Source organism: Egretta garzetta, unplaced genomic scaffold (assembly GCF_000687185.1).
Source record: "Egretta garzetta isolate BGI_Z169 unplaced genomic scaffold, ASM68718v1 scaffold448, whole genome shotgun sequence".
Classification (NCBI taxonomy): Eukaryota; Metazoa; Chordata; class Aves; order Pelecaniformes; family Ardeidae; genus Egretta; species Egretta garzetta.
In genome coordinates, this window is record NW_009260497.1 from 170,050 (window position 1) to 185,699 (window position 15,650).

The window sequence follows — 15,650 nt, forward strand, 5'->3', positions numbered from 1 at the left end:
TTCTGTTGTCCCTTCTGTACAGGTGAAACCAGTAACTTGCAAAGACTAAAAAACCCCACATCTTCAGTGCCATTCTGTTGGTTTCTTTCAATTATTTACACACAGAATACAATACATCTGTATTCATCTCAACAATGCTCACACTAGCAGACTTACGGAGTGTATGATATCCAGCATATCGTAGGCTTTAGTAGATTCAATTGGGACAACTGTGTCCAGCTCAGGAACCAAACGGTCACTTGAGAAAGGAAGGAAGTAGTTACAGGTCAGGTGAATACCAAGACAAAAAACTCACGCAAACAATTCCACCATTCCACCTTGCTGAGGCACCTTTTGGTCTCGGCCAGCTGTGCCTCAGGCCACTGAGCCCTCACACAGCAGGAGGGCAACAGCCTGACCGATCTCTTCCTGAAGGAGACCTCTCTTCTGTAGGCACCTCTGCCTATAGAACCATCTCCTGGAGATACCATTTCTCCTCTTTGACTAGAAGAGCCCAAGATGACACATGTGGAACATCATCAGGGAACTTGAGAGCTGGCAAATGCTACAAATGGCAGTCTGCAGGGGGCACTGGAGGTGTGTTGGACCCAGCCTCTGGGCACAAGTGGCAGTGGGGAAAAGGATTTGGTAGAACAAGTGTCAAGTGGCAGGGGGGAGGGGGCCCCAGCCTGTACAGCTGGACAGGCAAAATGGTTTCTCCCAACAGCAGAGCAAGGTTCCCTGTCATACACCTGGATCTCCTGTGCACGCTGAGTTTAGGAGCTGCTCATTTACAACTCTGATCTTTTCCCTGCCCACGTTGTGCACTTGTGATTTTGAATACACTCAACCACAGGAAAAACACACATCCGCTCTCAGCTTCTTCAGTTTAATGGCTGTGTTTAAATAATCTTTACTGTTACTCTGCTTAACTCAACAGCAATGCCCTTCCTGTGGAGCTTTACATTTAACCACAACGCTGCCGCCCTGTTAGCAGCTGCCACAATCAGTGACCTCCATCTTTGATCATATTAGCTTCATTAAGGACCTACGAATGTTCACATTCACTGGGCCTGTGGATTCATTCACAGTCCCACTGGGGAGGTGTCAATTTTTATGAGTCACCACTGAGAAGACTACAGGGAGTATTATACTTATGCTATTCCACAAAAATACTGATCTATTTTTGTTATAAATGGTGTTTCTGTGTTGTTCTTATTGAATTACTATTTTAACAATCCCATGATTTAGTATGTTTAAAACACAGCACAAGGCTCTAGACACCCAATTTAAAACTGAAGGAAGTGATCTGCAGTTTGTCAAAATCAGGCAAAACCAAATAATGCAAGCCCCAGGGCTGTCCTTGTGCTCCCTCAATTAGACAGGGCTAGAGAGGCACAACTTGCTGAGGGAGTGAGAGATACATCTGTCAAGAGAATAAAACTGACAGCAACACTTCAGGTATTTTTTCCACATGCGTAAAGAGTATTGCATGCAAATACTTCCATAAAATGACATAATGGAACCTTAGTCTGATGAAAGCAACCAATTTTAACATACTAAACCCAAGCTACTAGAGACTCAAACTTTTTCGTGTCCATAGAGTAGATACGAATGTGCTCTAAGTTCTGCCCGTTACCTGTGGTATCCCCAAAGGATAAGGAAAGGGGAAAAAATGAAATTATTGCTCCCATCAATTCACAGTGCTGTAGAGTCCAGAGGGAAAGTATAACGGCATTAGAATGACTAACCACCATCAAAATGAAGCCATTACCCTGGGTATCGCAAGTTTCAAAACCTCCTTCAAATCGTCACAGACAACGGACATCTGGAGCTTGCTAGTGGAGTCACTGGACTTCAGAGGTTGAGAACTGTGTTTGACAGATCCCACTCGTCAGGAAGGAACTGCTGCTCACCATCAAAGCAGTCCTTTGAAGCCTGAGACGCTCTCATCCAGATCGATACTGGTTTTCATTCAATACAAAAGGAAACTCTACTCTCTTACCAAGATTTGATAACCTCCTCCAGAAATTTGCATGCATACTTCAGGATTTAGAGGAAAAGAAATTTGTTTATAGTCAAAGACACATCAAGGTAAAATCACGCCATACAATATACCAAGTGCAACGAACTAGACACCCTTCGAAGGCAGAGGACATATTCACCATCAGTCAGCTTGGTACTGTAAGGAACTTTCTAACTCTTTAGAACCCCGGTCACCAGCATCAAAAACTCAAACCCACAGAAGTTTCAGCAACCAAGACTGACATTTTTCAACACCACAAAGAACCTACCCACCTAGAGAAAAAAACACCACACACAACAAACCCACCCCACCAGCCCCTGGACTTAACAATGAACACAAAGCTACATTACATTTAATTTGCATTACTGGCAATTTTTTGTAGTATGAAAATGGTGCAATAATAAATTAATTACTCTAGAGGGCTTTGGAGCAGCGATAAGGATCAAAAACATCAATCCAAAGCAAAAGGAGTCTGTTGAGATGTTGATATTGTCCAGATGAAATTCTACCAATGTAGGCATTCAGACCACAAATGGAAGAATACTGGAGACGCTGCTACAAACCCAGGCAAATTTAACAAATAGATCTGCCTTCATGTATACAAAGACTACTGAATTTAACTTCTTAGTACAAATTGCTTAGCATTTGTTATACTGTGATCTTCTAATAATGTCTGTGGTGCTTACATAAAAGATTGTCTCCCGCACGAAAATAGAGCGCTAATCTCTATATATTAGTAGCTACAATGTAGCTGACAGCTTCCCGCAAGAAAATAAACTGCCTATTACAAGATATATTGATTAAAAAAAAGCAGGCTGTTGTTTCTGTAATGAAATTAAAATATCCCATTCAAGTCTATAGAGGGTAATTATGCCAGCACAACTTGTTGAGTGCTTAGAAAGAACATAACCTCAGAGATAATCCTCCAAATGTACCAAATAATGTAAGAGATTTGCTTCAGTTTGTCACTATCAAATCAGAACAGTCTTCCAGTTTAATAAACTCCTAAAGACCAGCATCTTAGAAAAAATGAGGACCAGTAACTAATTGACCTGTCCGCCCATTCTCTAAAAGCAATTGGCAAATTTATTTCTCTAATAGTGAACAAAGTATTTCAGGTACCAGAGCAGTGATTTGTAAAATCGATCCAAAGAACCCCTCCCAAACAAATTGTTTCCAAGACACTGCCAAGAACAGTGAAGCGGGAAGAGAAGATAACCTTCCCAACTCACAAGTTAAAATCTTCATGCATGTAAGAACCACAAGACATAGATCACACCATTCCATATACGGAAGAAATTCTTTACAATGAGGGTGGTGAAACACTGGAACAGGTTGCCCAGAGAGGTAGTGGAGGCCCCATCCCTGGAAACATTCAAGGCCAAGTTGGATGGGGCTCTGAGCAACCTGATCTAGTTAGCAGTGTCCCTGCTCACTGCAGAGGGGTTGGACTAGATGACCTAGGGGTCCCTTCCAACCCAAAACATTCTATGATCTCTAGAACTGAAAGGAACAAGTTCAGGAACGGGTCCCATACCGGAGAAGGCGACAACCTCTTAGGGGTTCCCTACAGAAAGGGCTGAACTGGGGGGTGCAACTGGATCTCAGGTCAAAACGCTTTTACTCCACTGGCATTCTCCATCTTTAGCACTACTGGCAAGGCAGTCCTGTGCTGGCTCTCTGGCTGACCCTCTATCTCTTGGAAAAATTCCTTGATAAAAACCCAGACGGTTGCCCTTTTTCCCCTGTTGAAATGAATCAAGTCCTTCCTTTGTTATGTTGCCAACTATACAATAAGCCCGATAGACAAGTACCTAATATGTAAAGCTTTCTGCCTCCTTTGCCTCCTTGTTGCTTCCCTGCCTCTAACCTTAACAAACAGAACTTGCCCAACAGACACAAAACTGACAAAGCAGGGCAAGTTCTCCCCATTTCTGCTCACTATGCTGTCTTCTGCCTCACTTGCTTGTTTCAAGGGACTGTGACAGCCCACTGCACAGAAATGACTTTTCCCCATATTCTATACACAGCCTGCATAGCATCACTTTCAGAAAATAAAAAGTTAAATCTATCAATGAGCACGTATGTCTGTACACATGCATAATGAAACACTTCCCATACTCATACGCCGCAATGCAGAATTACCAGCCAAGATCCCAGGCACAAAACACTCATTTCTTTACACTCTTTGAGCTAGTGAAGCCATGAAATTCAGTGGACAGAGACCACAGATCTCAGCCCGTCTCCTCTTACCTGGGATCATGGCATTCACAGACTGGAGCTGGATCACGGTTGCTAAGAGGTAAATAATTAAAGAACTCTCGGAGATTAAGCAAAGCATCTATATCGTTCTCAAAGGCTCTGTGTGCGACTCCTGGAAAGAAAATTAAGCAGTGATTGAAATTATTTTGCAAGGTTTTATTTTCAAGTACGTACCAATGAAGATACAAAGAAGTAACAGTAAGAATTTTTACACCCGAGCTATTAACAATCGGGAGTTTTAAGCCACCAAACTTGACCAGCTGAAAATATCTAGAAAACGTGTGGCTGTATCAGACTTCCTCCTTAGCAGGGCTGGACTGTTGATCTCATATTTAAAATAATGTAAACTGGTTTACCAGCTGTCACAGACCTCGCTGGATCCCAGCCTTCTGGAATTCAATCCAGGTTACTGTGCTGCACTCAAGTTTTGGACAAGTTCTTTGATAAATACTTTGATCAGAACAGTGTCTGTGTGTGTGGTTTTGGTTCATCACCAGTTCAATTCAAATAGAATTTGAGAACCCACAGTCATTCTGAGCCTCGAGAAGATTCATGAGTCACCAAGTTTTCCCAGAGGGGAGAAGAAAAAAAGCACTTAATCTCACACTGCCACTCAGTTTATAGTTAAGAAGTTTGATCAATCAATCATGTTAGTAAGCAAACAAGGGATTGTTAAGAATCTTTGAACCCATGCAAATTTCTGGATGAACAAGCAGAAAAATCCACACCACTCCAAGCCTGCTCTGCTGAGCCCTGCCCTCTGACAACCTTCCCACTTCTAGAATCTTTTGTGGATTTGTCACTTTCTCTTCCAAATCCCAGAACTCTCCCACTTCTCCTATTTGTAAAAAGGACCAGCAAGAGAGGCCTATACAGAGTAAGATCCTGTGCTTAAGTGGAGTTCTATCACCTAGACTCAAGTGACACCCATGAGTACAAAAATCTGTATTAGACAATCAGCTGTTTAACTAGAACAACTAAGTCATTTACTTTGAAGAACTGTTAGTACGTTAAGTAAACTACCCAGCTCTCACCAGATACAGCAGTGTGCGTCTTCGCACCCCCAAGCTGCTCTTGGGTGACATCTTCATTGGTAACAGACTTAACTACATCTGGGCCAGTGATGAATAGATAGGATGTATCCTGGAGGAGGGGAAAAAAGCAAAAAAAAAAACCACAGTAAATGCTAGACCCAAGCTGCAAAAGCACCTAAGAAGACAAAGACTTTCCCCCAAATAAGAAAACTGTAGAACATAGGGACAAATTGCTTTAAAATCCTTAATGCATTATATTTAAAAACCACAGAAAATGCAATTACCCACAAGTTATTTGGGAAAGTTTTTCTTGACTTTTAATGAAAAATAGGCTCACTCCAAAGCAGGAGACCATCTCAAAAAAACCACCTTCATGTAGGGTCAGTTTGTGTATGATTGACATTACCAGCAGCAAGTCACGATATACTCCACCCTTACCTTCACCATGAACGTGAAATCAGTTAAAGCAGGCGAATACACAGCTCCACCAGCACAAGGACCCATGATGAGGGAGATCTGTGGAACCACTCCCGAACACAGAACATTTCTCTGCAACAGGACAGACAGACATCTAGTTTTACCAAAAAAGTGAATCTTTAAGTCTGTGCACAGATTCTGCAGGAATTCACAATCACAAACAGGAGAAGACAGCTTGCTTTATTTACTGGGAGACAAATATCTGGACAGAATGTCTTGGTGCAAATAGAACCAACATAATTTTGTTGCTACTCTTTCATTTCTTTCTGTTTCCATTTGATTTCCTATACCATGCAATAACTGCAAAGGAAGATGGAATGTGCGACCTCAACAGATGCTGCAGGGGCAAAAACTTTACCGAGCCCAGAGTGGTGAAAAGCATACGTACTGGGAATTTGAACATATAGGTACGCTATCACTCAGACATAGAAGTAAGCTTTACTAGCCAGCTGTGGCAGAGATTCTTTTACAATCAGATTCCTGCACTGGCTTGGGTTTTACACAATGGTAAATTACTGCTGTCCATCAATATGGATGGCACGTTACTGGTTCCTGCCCCGCCCCCCCAAATGCTTACATTGTTCATTGCTCACCTGGATTACAATTGACTTCTGTAATTGTTCAACCGCATCATCCCAGATTACACTAATCCAAAAGACTGTCAGCATCTAACCTGTCATCCCACCTGCTCACATTACTACTGAGAGCACAATCATGTGTATGTTTTGTGCGCTTACTTTAAACCCATGTGTTTTGTAGGCATATAAAATAACATTTCAGCAAAGAACAAAACAGAACAAGGTCAGTAGCGTGTCTAGAGGAAAAATTCTTCCATTAGCCACAAAAATACTGTAGAAATACAAAACTTTCACCAGTCCAATCAGCACTGGCTGTCCCCAAATAGTAAGATTAAAAGGCTCCATTGTATTGCATACTGTTCTCTGAACAGAAGCCTCTGATTTGCATCTTCTTTTCTTTTGTTTTTTCCCCCCTCAAACTTTTTTTTCCCCACTGACCTACCATCTTGACAGAACAAACACTTGGTGCTTCGGATCCAAGTTTCTCAAGTCTTCTTCAACTGCCTACTGTTTGATTTACTTTAAGTCCTTCTTTCTGCAGTGGAAATCTTCCACTTTTATCAGCCCTATTAAAAACAAATCTGCTGTGTGAAAGTTGTAACATGTCTCCTCTGAAATACAGACATGGGGACAGCTGGTGGTGGATCACAACCATCAGTCACCTAACAAAACACCCTCTGAACTACAGCATGCCCACCTGTCTCAGACAAACAGATAAACACTCGAGAGAAATTACATCCCCAACACAGGCAATCTATACATTAGTGTGAATCAGAAAGTTCTTTGAAAGAAAACCCTAGAACAACTGTTTAAGTAAATTGCCTATTCGTTCATTCTTGTGACAAAGCTCACTATATAGCGCAGCTCCTGCAGAGCTTTTCACTGGATCACAGTGTTTTACAAGGCTCAGCATTATCCTTGTTTAACCAATGGAACCAAGGGGTACAGTAATTTGCCAAAAGCCAAGAAGAGAACCAAGAGGACAGTCCAGGTCTCACAAGCCCTCATATATGCTGCTTAATCCACCAGGTTACACTGGCTGATAAGGATGAAGATAACCTAACAGTTTACTTACAAACACTGACTTAAGTAAAGAAAGACTTTGTCCATCTTTGTGGATGCCAAGCTTCCTGGTCATCCAGCAGCCTACTTACCAAAAATATATCTGCATAGCCAGCCAAGGACTCCACTCCCTCCTGGATACGGGCTCCTCCAGAGTCATTCAGCCCGATCACAGGCGCCCCAACCAAGGCAGCTTGATCCATGACCTGGTGATGAATACAAACTCCTCATTATTGACCTAGGTAAGCTACAATCCCAAAGCAACCAACCCCCAAAATGTACATCCCCTAGAAAGAAATCTGTACATGCCAGAATTTGAACTGCGTACATAGAGCTCAGCTTCTCTTTTATTTGTATTAACTATGACAGTCACTAACTCCTTACTGGGGCATTATGTTTTGACTCATTCAGACTGAAGGCTCAGAGATCCATGTTTAATCCTTCTCATGACCTTTACTATTTATCTGCCTTACTAGCTGTGCATCTCCATACTCACACTGCATTATCCAAACTCTGTGCTAAGTGACACAATCACGGGAGTTTGGACCAGGGAGGTCCAATCTATCTCTGTTGATAAGAGGTCTCAACTGCACCTTAAATGCTTCATCATATAGGTCTAATCTGATCTTAAAAGTTTATTGCAGTGGTGATTGTATGCTCTCCCTAAGCAGTGTATTCTAGTGCTTGATTACCCTTCTTACAAGTTGAGAAGACTAAATTAAATCTCCCCTCCAAAAATTCAGAAACATTACTTCTTTTGTGAAATACAGTAGACAGGGAGAGCAATTAACTACTACTTTGCCTTCGTAAACATTCAAGTACCTCAAATCTCCCCAGTCTTTATACTTCCCTTTGTGTTTCTAGATTAATCACCATCAATTCAGTCACAATTCTTTCTACATCCTATTTTCTAGCCCTCTAATAATTTTGGTTACTTGCCTCAAGATCATACGCAATATTCCAGCAGAGGCTTAAGTGGGAGGATTGAATTCCTTACATTCCTTACATAAAATATTCCTGTTCACTAGATCCCAGTAAAACATTTGCCATTTTCCTAACACTACAGCACTGGCATATTACATTAAGATCTGTTTTAACGTTAAGATCTGCTTTAACTCCTAAATAATTTTCTGTAAAACTACACATTGTCAATCAATCCCCATTTTGAAATTCAAGTTACTTTTTGCTGCCTGGTACTAGCACTTTCAATCATTGTTACAGAATTATAATTTATTTCAGACAATCTTTTACGTGTTAAGATTTTTTTAGACTTCAGTCCCGTCTTTCAGAGTACTTGCAGCATCAGCCCTGAATTTTATTTTGCCTAGAAATACAGTAAGCATACCCAGTCCCATTCAAATCAATAGAATCCCAGCAGTACCTAAATTCCAGCCTGAACCCTCTCTGTGGAGCTCTGAAGTGGCTTTGCTCCTACTTGCAGTTATTCAATGTAAACCAGGGGTTTTTCATGCTTTGTGCCTGGATGTCCATTTAGAAGTTGAAATATTGCCGTGGCAGACACACAGAATGACTTTACAATTTAAATACAATCCCGCATTTAAAAAGCATCTGTGTGGATTAAATGTTACACAAGGCATTATCAAATGCCTTATTAAAAATGAGTTGACATTTATTGCTTCTTCCTATCAGGACAGGTTAGTGAAACCATTTCACTGACACATTTTGCTATTTTCCAGGGCCTTATATATGGAATAATTATTTCAAGGCTTTTCCAGACACTGAAGTTCTTCCTAAACCACACATCAACATGCACATTCAGAAAACGTGTTCACGCATTTAAGACCAGATATTTCTTTGCCATACCAGTATTTGTAGTGAACATTTCAGGATTCATTCTCGAAAACACTTCTTCATCTCGTGGACTCAACAACTGCCTTGAAACATGACATCATAGATGCACACATAGGCTTTAAAGCGTTCCCCAGCAGAAGTGGCCACCTGTTACTCTCAAAAGAGCCACACTCTGCTGCTTCAGGGAAACCACTACAGGAATTTAACATGGTCTGAGAGATGCCAAATATCGCTACCTCTTTGCAGCTCCAGGAAAAAAATCCCAAATGGGAGATTTTTACCACCAAAGTAGCCGATCTCCAGGGAAGTCCAGCTTAGGGAGAGCAACTTCATTCACTTCCATGTTCCATGACATTTTACATCCCTTAAGCCACCAATACGTTTTGCAGGAGCCAAGACAGTCTCTCTCAGAACAGAGATCTGCTCCCCAGTAAGAAGAACTAAGAGAAGTGAGACAGATACCACACTACCCAGCCAGCCTTTTTGGAGCTACAGCCTCAAAGACTCCAAGCCCCAAAGCAATTGATGCATCCTGAGCTTTCAAACTTTGGAGCCTACCACTGACGCTGATGCCAACCAAGAACAGTGGTGACTACGAAGGACTCACATTTTTTTCCAGTTCTGCTACTAGCACTTTCCCTGCTTTTTTAGAAATAAGAGATAAAAAAAACACCAAACAGCAGAAAGCATCCCAGTATTCCAGTACCAGTACATCCCTCCCCAACACAAAGAGACACTACCCTTTCATATTGGAGCTTTGCAGTGTCAAGTCTTTCCCAATAGCAAGACTTCGTAAAGCCAAGTAGTTATCCAGCCCAAAGGTTTTGTGTTTTCTAGTTTTAAATCTTCTCACTACCGAGGAGCCTATGCAAGAAAGTAGTTATTTCCATCAGGAGACAAGGTGTTGCACACCAAACCCTTTGTTTCTGATTCCAAGAAAATTCAGGAAATTTTCACCAGCCCACACCACTGAACACTCAGGCAAGAAAACGTTCCTGCCCTTCCTACCCCTGGGACTCAAACAGCAGCTTTTCCAGTGAGACAAGCAGACAAATGAGAATAAATAGCCACAAGTGCCTGATAACAGAGGCTCTGAGTATCAAGGTGACCTCCAAGTTGTAAAACTGTTTATCTTCAGATTGTTTACTTGTTACATTTGCTTTTTATAAATATTACACACTTCCACATAGCACTGTTTACAGGAAAAAGTTTCTCCCAAGAAATTTCACATTTCTCCAGTAGACAATGGTTAATTTATATTTGTACTTTGCAAGTCTCTCTTGTCTCCTGTAGCACAGTAGAAAAGGCAACTTAATTTAAACAAAGCGCGTATTACTTGAAAAAGCTCTTTTATACTTGAAAAGCTTCCAAAGGGTACCCCTCAGCTCGCCTGTGCTTTCACATCTTAACTGACATGAGGTGGCAGGCAATTTCCGGTTGCCATGACATATGCCAGAGTCCACTAAAGTCAGTTGCAAACTCCAAAGTCATTAACACAACAGACTGGAAAAAAAAAAAAAAGGCACTGACAATTTTTTGTTTTATTTTCTCCTGTGAAATATTACCTTGCAGATCTTCTGGGCATGAGCTCCAGACAAACTACCTCCAAATACAGTAAAATCCTGGAAGGAAAACAAATTTTCAGATTAGGCAAAGCATCATTTCAGTACAAACGTTGCAAGTAAACAGTACAATCCTACAATGCTCTATATTTGGGTATGCTGCTCCAAAACAACCCGACTCCCCTAGTGCAGCCTGCAGACCAATCCTGTTCAATGCAAGCCTTCTGTACAAGTAAAGATCTTTTATATGTATTTAGCCAGTGGATTCTATGTTAAAAATCACAAACTTAGTATGTCTCATTTGCTTTTTTTTTTTCCCTTCACAGGAACATTCTCTTTTTCTACAAACGTATGTTCCTCTTTCATGGACGTTATCAGAAGTGGAGTAGTCTGGAGAAACGTCAGCTGTGAGGAGGGTCCCACTGCAAGGGGCAGCAATAAGATATGCCTGCAAACAGGCAGAAATAAAAAACTGAAAATACGCCACTGTTCTGTGTTCATGAGTTATGTTCCAAGAGTCGATTATTCTTTTATGGGTGCTGTAGGGACTATGTCAGCCAAAACCGACTGTTGGTACAACCCTGGGCCTGAGCAGTAAGACCTTGAACAAGCAACACGAGGCCCTGGGACTGATCCAGAAGAGAAAGGGGATATTGACACCTACTGGTACCAATAGAACCCAGAGCCAACTTCTGATGAGCTTCACTGATGCATATCCACTGAGTCAAAGAAGTCCTAAAAACTGTGTGGACAAGGAACAGCATGACTATGACTAGCAGTTGAACCAAAAAGGAAGGAACATCTCAGATGGCAGCTCGATTTGGAGAAGAAAAAGGTCTTTAAATATATACATACGTATACTAAAAAAAAAAAAAAAGAGGCATATCATGAAGGGACACATTTAAATTCTTTTAACACAAGAACTGCCCTCTACCTGTGTTCTTCTAAAATTAAGGTCTCTGTTTGTCTCCAATCTTATGTTCAGGCCCACATAACAGTGCCCTTCCTTGAAGAACTACATATCCAAGACAAAAAAGGCAGGGTGTACGACTTGCTCCAAGGTCACACAGCAACAATCATTTTGGCCATGATAGCAAATTGAACAAAGGCTACTTTGTGGCCCAGAACAGAGAAGCAGTTACCAATGATCTGAAAGAAAGGCTTTATTTCAGACTGTGCTAAGAGTTAACCAAGATAAATCTCTACCTATGATGTTTCCTCTAAAATATTTTTATTTTAATATAAAAAGTATATTTTAACATAAAAAATAGATTTTATCTATCTATTTATATGCTATCTATCACAATCCCTTCAACTGATCAGAGTGTTCAAACCTGAGAAACAATTCAAGGTTGTTCAAGTGCCCTCTATCATGAATTCCACTCATTGCAATTCCAGTTGACATCTCCAGCAAACAGCCCCCATTCTGCAGCCCAAAGCCCAGAAGATGGTTCTCAGAACCGCAAAGCCCTCCACTGACACTTGCAGGTCTCCACACGCCTGCAGGAGCTCATCCACCCACATCCAACTGCAAGGTCAGAGCCAAAGCTTGCAACTGCATAAAGGACACAGCGCTCAGTGACTTCTCCATTAATTCACTACTTGGTTATCAAAAACGTTGGTTTGGGGGACTCCTCCAGCCTCTCAGCATATCAATATCCAATGATAATACACTGAAGTAATAACAGGTTGTTTTTTTTTTTCAAAACATTCCCACTGGCTCTGCGTTCTTCACTATTTTCATCTCACCCTTGTCACAACTGCATCTACCACCTGATAAAGTTTTTAGAAATGCTTTTTTGCTTCTTCTTTTCTGAAGGTGCCCTGCTTCCTCCCACAAGATGTTAAGTCTATCTTATGCTTATTGGTAGAAGGCAAACAGGTACATCACTACATGGCCACACCGAATTACTGTGAATTTATTTCAAAGGATAAGTTCATGCTATTTAAAAAACAAGCAAAACCGTACCTGACTGAAAACATAAGCCAGTCTCCCATTAATCCGTCCGCGGCCAGTCACCACACTGTCTCCAGGATACTGTGTTAAAAAACAAATAAATTAATTAAAAATAAAATCAAAGCAGCAATGACATCCACTTAAAAACCCACAAACTTATGTCAAAGCAAAGACTGATTTCTCCAAGAGGACTGGTCTTTCACGTTTGCAGCGGGGGCTCCACAAATATTTCCCCCAGCCCTGGAAAGGAAAGATAAAGGTAATATCACATATTAGTTGTGTTTTAGTGTAAAGATTAGTGAACTTTGCAGTTTTCCTTCAAATTTCAGCACATCTGGAGTTAAGGCAAATCATGTCCTTAGAGGCAGGATGTACCTTTTATTAGGTCCAGCTGATGTTTTTGAAAGAACAGACACTGCACACAAACCTTTCTTGAGGTGTTGATACAGGGAAAACAACAACTCTGGAAAGGTCAAAAATACAGTTACAGTCACCTCAAAGACTTCAACGCGACCTGTCCCATTTTTCACCTTATAATTAAAGCAAGAAGGAAGAGCTGGAAAAGGAAATGGAGCCCGTGAATCTTAAAATCTGCTTATCCATGTTGTCTCACTTTTTAGTAAAGGAGAAGTCTTTCAAGACAATATAGAATATTGTCAAACATCAAATATAGAAGTCTTTCAAGACAACAGTAGAAAATGAACTTTACTGGGCTGTCATAAAGGTATTCCAGCCACTTAAATGCTTTTTGCTGTTTTATATTAAAAAAAAAAAAAAAGAGAAGGAAAAAAAAGAGTATGGCTCACTCTAAGGGCCTTTTATGCTCAAGGCAATCTGTTCTCAGGAAGGTCATACTGGTCTGGGGACTCTTCTCAGGCTGCACAGACAGCACTGCTACCAACTCATGGCTCTCGGCACACACTCCTGTAGCTCCAGCCACTGTCTCACATGGATGACTCTTAAAAACCCAAGAAGCCCGCAGAGCGGCCTGGATGTGAGTACAAGTCTTACCCCACCTTCAGAAAGTTCCAGGAACTCAGAGAAATTCAATGCTAAACTAATATTCCAGCTCACTGGCCACAGTTAGGTCATCCGTTGTGAAACTGTGCTCTGTAAATAAGATCTGCAGCTCACTGAAAGGTGACTGCTGAAGGACAAGGAAAAAATTAACCCTCTTGTCACTCTCAGGACTTTGCTGCTCCTCATATCTTCAGAAACAGCAATTTGCTATCAGCACTGTGGGATGCAGCATTCAGTAGCACGATGAGAGGCAACACAGCAGTTATTTGAGTTTGCTGGGGAACAGAGTAAAAAAATTACTTAGAGAAGAAAAGATGTTTGCTCCTACACTGATTGAGAGGGGAGAAGGTCTAACACAACACCCTTCCTAGCACCAAGTCCCATCAGTCTGCTGGCTACTAGACTGAAAACAAATCCTTTGCCTTTGCCATTTCCCAATGCCCCAGCTGCTCATGGTGGAAGCCTGCTGATCCCTCCCTCATCCATAGGATGCAGCCCTGCAACTTGAAGTACTGGAAAACTGATGAACTGGTTTAGTAACCGCATAGACAGAAGTCGTAGTTGTCGTACGCAGCATGGAGCAGCGGCACATACAGAGCAGCTTCTCATCACACCCCACATCAGAATACTCCACAGCAAATAGGGCCTTTTGCTACAGGAAGATTCACATTGAACAGGCACATCTGCACTAGCCACCTACACATCCCAGCATGTTCGCTGGTCCTTTCTGTACTAAATCACAACAAAATATTTCTCCCATGTAGTAATTTATCAGGCATCAATGTTATGGTGAGAGACTCTGGGGAGCCGTAGATTTTTCTTCTACATGATGGACCTCACATACCATGTTGGTTTAGGATACATGGCCATATATCTGAAAACCGCATAAGAAAGCAGACCGCAACTTGCTAACAGCCCAGCATGAATGCTTGAATTTCCAAACATATCAGATTTTAAGGCCCTAAAGGATTCTATGACTCCATAGTTGGGTAGGCATAAATACGGGTCTGCATTATTTCATCCTCTAACCCTAACGTTATCTGTAGGGAGGCAGAAGTATTTACCCAGTTCTTGGTATCCAACTTGATCAACAAAGTTGTAACAACAAAGCTCTGCAGCCTCTGCTATTGTTTAAAATACAGGCCTAAGACAATACCTGGGGAGGTATTTGAACGAAACAGCTGACATTATAAAAAAGGTATCAAGTTTAGACAATGGAAAAGTAAACCGCGTAAGCTGTTAAATGGAAACTGAGAGTAATAAAAGGAAATTTGCAAAACAAAAATGAAAGAAAACAAAACAAATAAATTACATGTGAACAGAGGAGCCTATTTTCAACCAGCTGGCTGGCTAAACAGCCAAGGACAAAGAAACAAGAGATACTTGAAATAAAAATACCTTGTTCTTATTAGAGTCCATCCCAAAGTCAGAACATCTGTGTTCCACAAACATATCATACTCATCAAAACTGTCGGGGTCCAGCAGCAGAAGAATTCGTTCTCTTGCTGTCAGCTTTCCCTGAAAGGGAACAACAATTAATACAGCCATCAGGTGGTTCTGGCCCTGTTTACTGACCATCAGCGGATGTAGTTTAATCAAACATAGCCTCACTTGATCTGCTACATTTGGCCCATTCAGCAACTGCATGCCCCCAAAGCTGGAAATAGCCTATATAGTGGTCATCCTCCTTAAAAACAAACATAACGCAAGCCAGACATTGAAAAGAAGGCCAACTATCAGAACAGCCCTACTAAGATAAAGGAAACAATCTCAGAGTCTTTTCAACAAGATATAATAGCATCATGGCTATTTTTGCCTACCCATTTAAATGCTGCTATTAAGGCCTTTGTTCTGTTCTTAAACATGGAACCCTTCCACAGC

General features: G+C 41.3%; 1 protein-coding gene across 1 annotated transcript in view; it reads right to left on the reverse strand.

Moving 5' to 3' along the window:
• PCCB (propionyl-CoA carboxylase subunit beta) overlaps nucleotides 1-15,416 on the reverse strand; it is a 24,163-nt gene extending 8,747 nt beyond the window's left edge. Inside the window, exons 1-9 of the mRNA XM_009644413.2 lie at nucleotides 15,381-15,416; nucleotides 15,168-15,287; nucleotides 12,762-12,830; nucleotides 10,796-10,852; nucleotides 7,511-7,624; nucleotides 5,740-5,850; nucleotides 5,302-5,410; nucleotides 4,259-4,379; nucleotides 157-238 (exon numbers count right to left, since the gene is read on the reverse strand). Of these exons, the coding sequence (XP_009642708.2) occupies nucleotides 157-238; nucleotides 4,259-4,379; nucleotides 5,302-5,410; nucleotides 5,740-5,850; nucleotides 7,511-7,624; nucleotides 10,796-10,852; nucleotides 12,762-12,830; nucleotides 15,168-15,287; nucleotides 15,381-15,416 (819 nt within the window). The remainder of the gene's footprint in view (nucleotides 1-156; nucleotides 239-4,258; nucleotides 4,380-5,301; nucleotides 5,411-5,739; nucleotides 5,851-7,510; nucleotides 7,625-10,795; nucleotides 10,853-12,761; nucleotides 12,831-15,167; nucleotides 15,288-15,380) is intronic.
• Nucleotides 15,417-15,650: the final 234 nt, after the last annotated feature.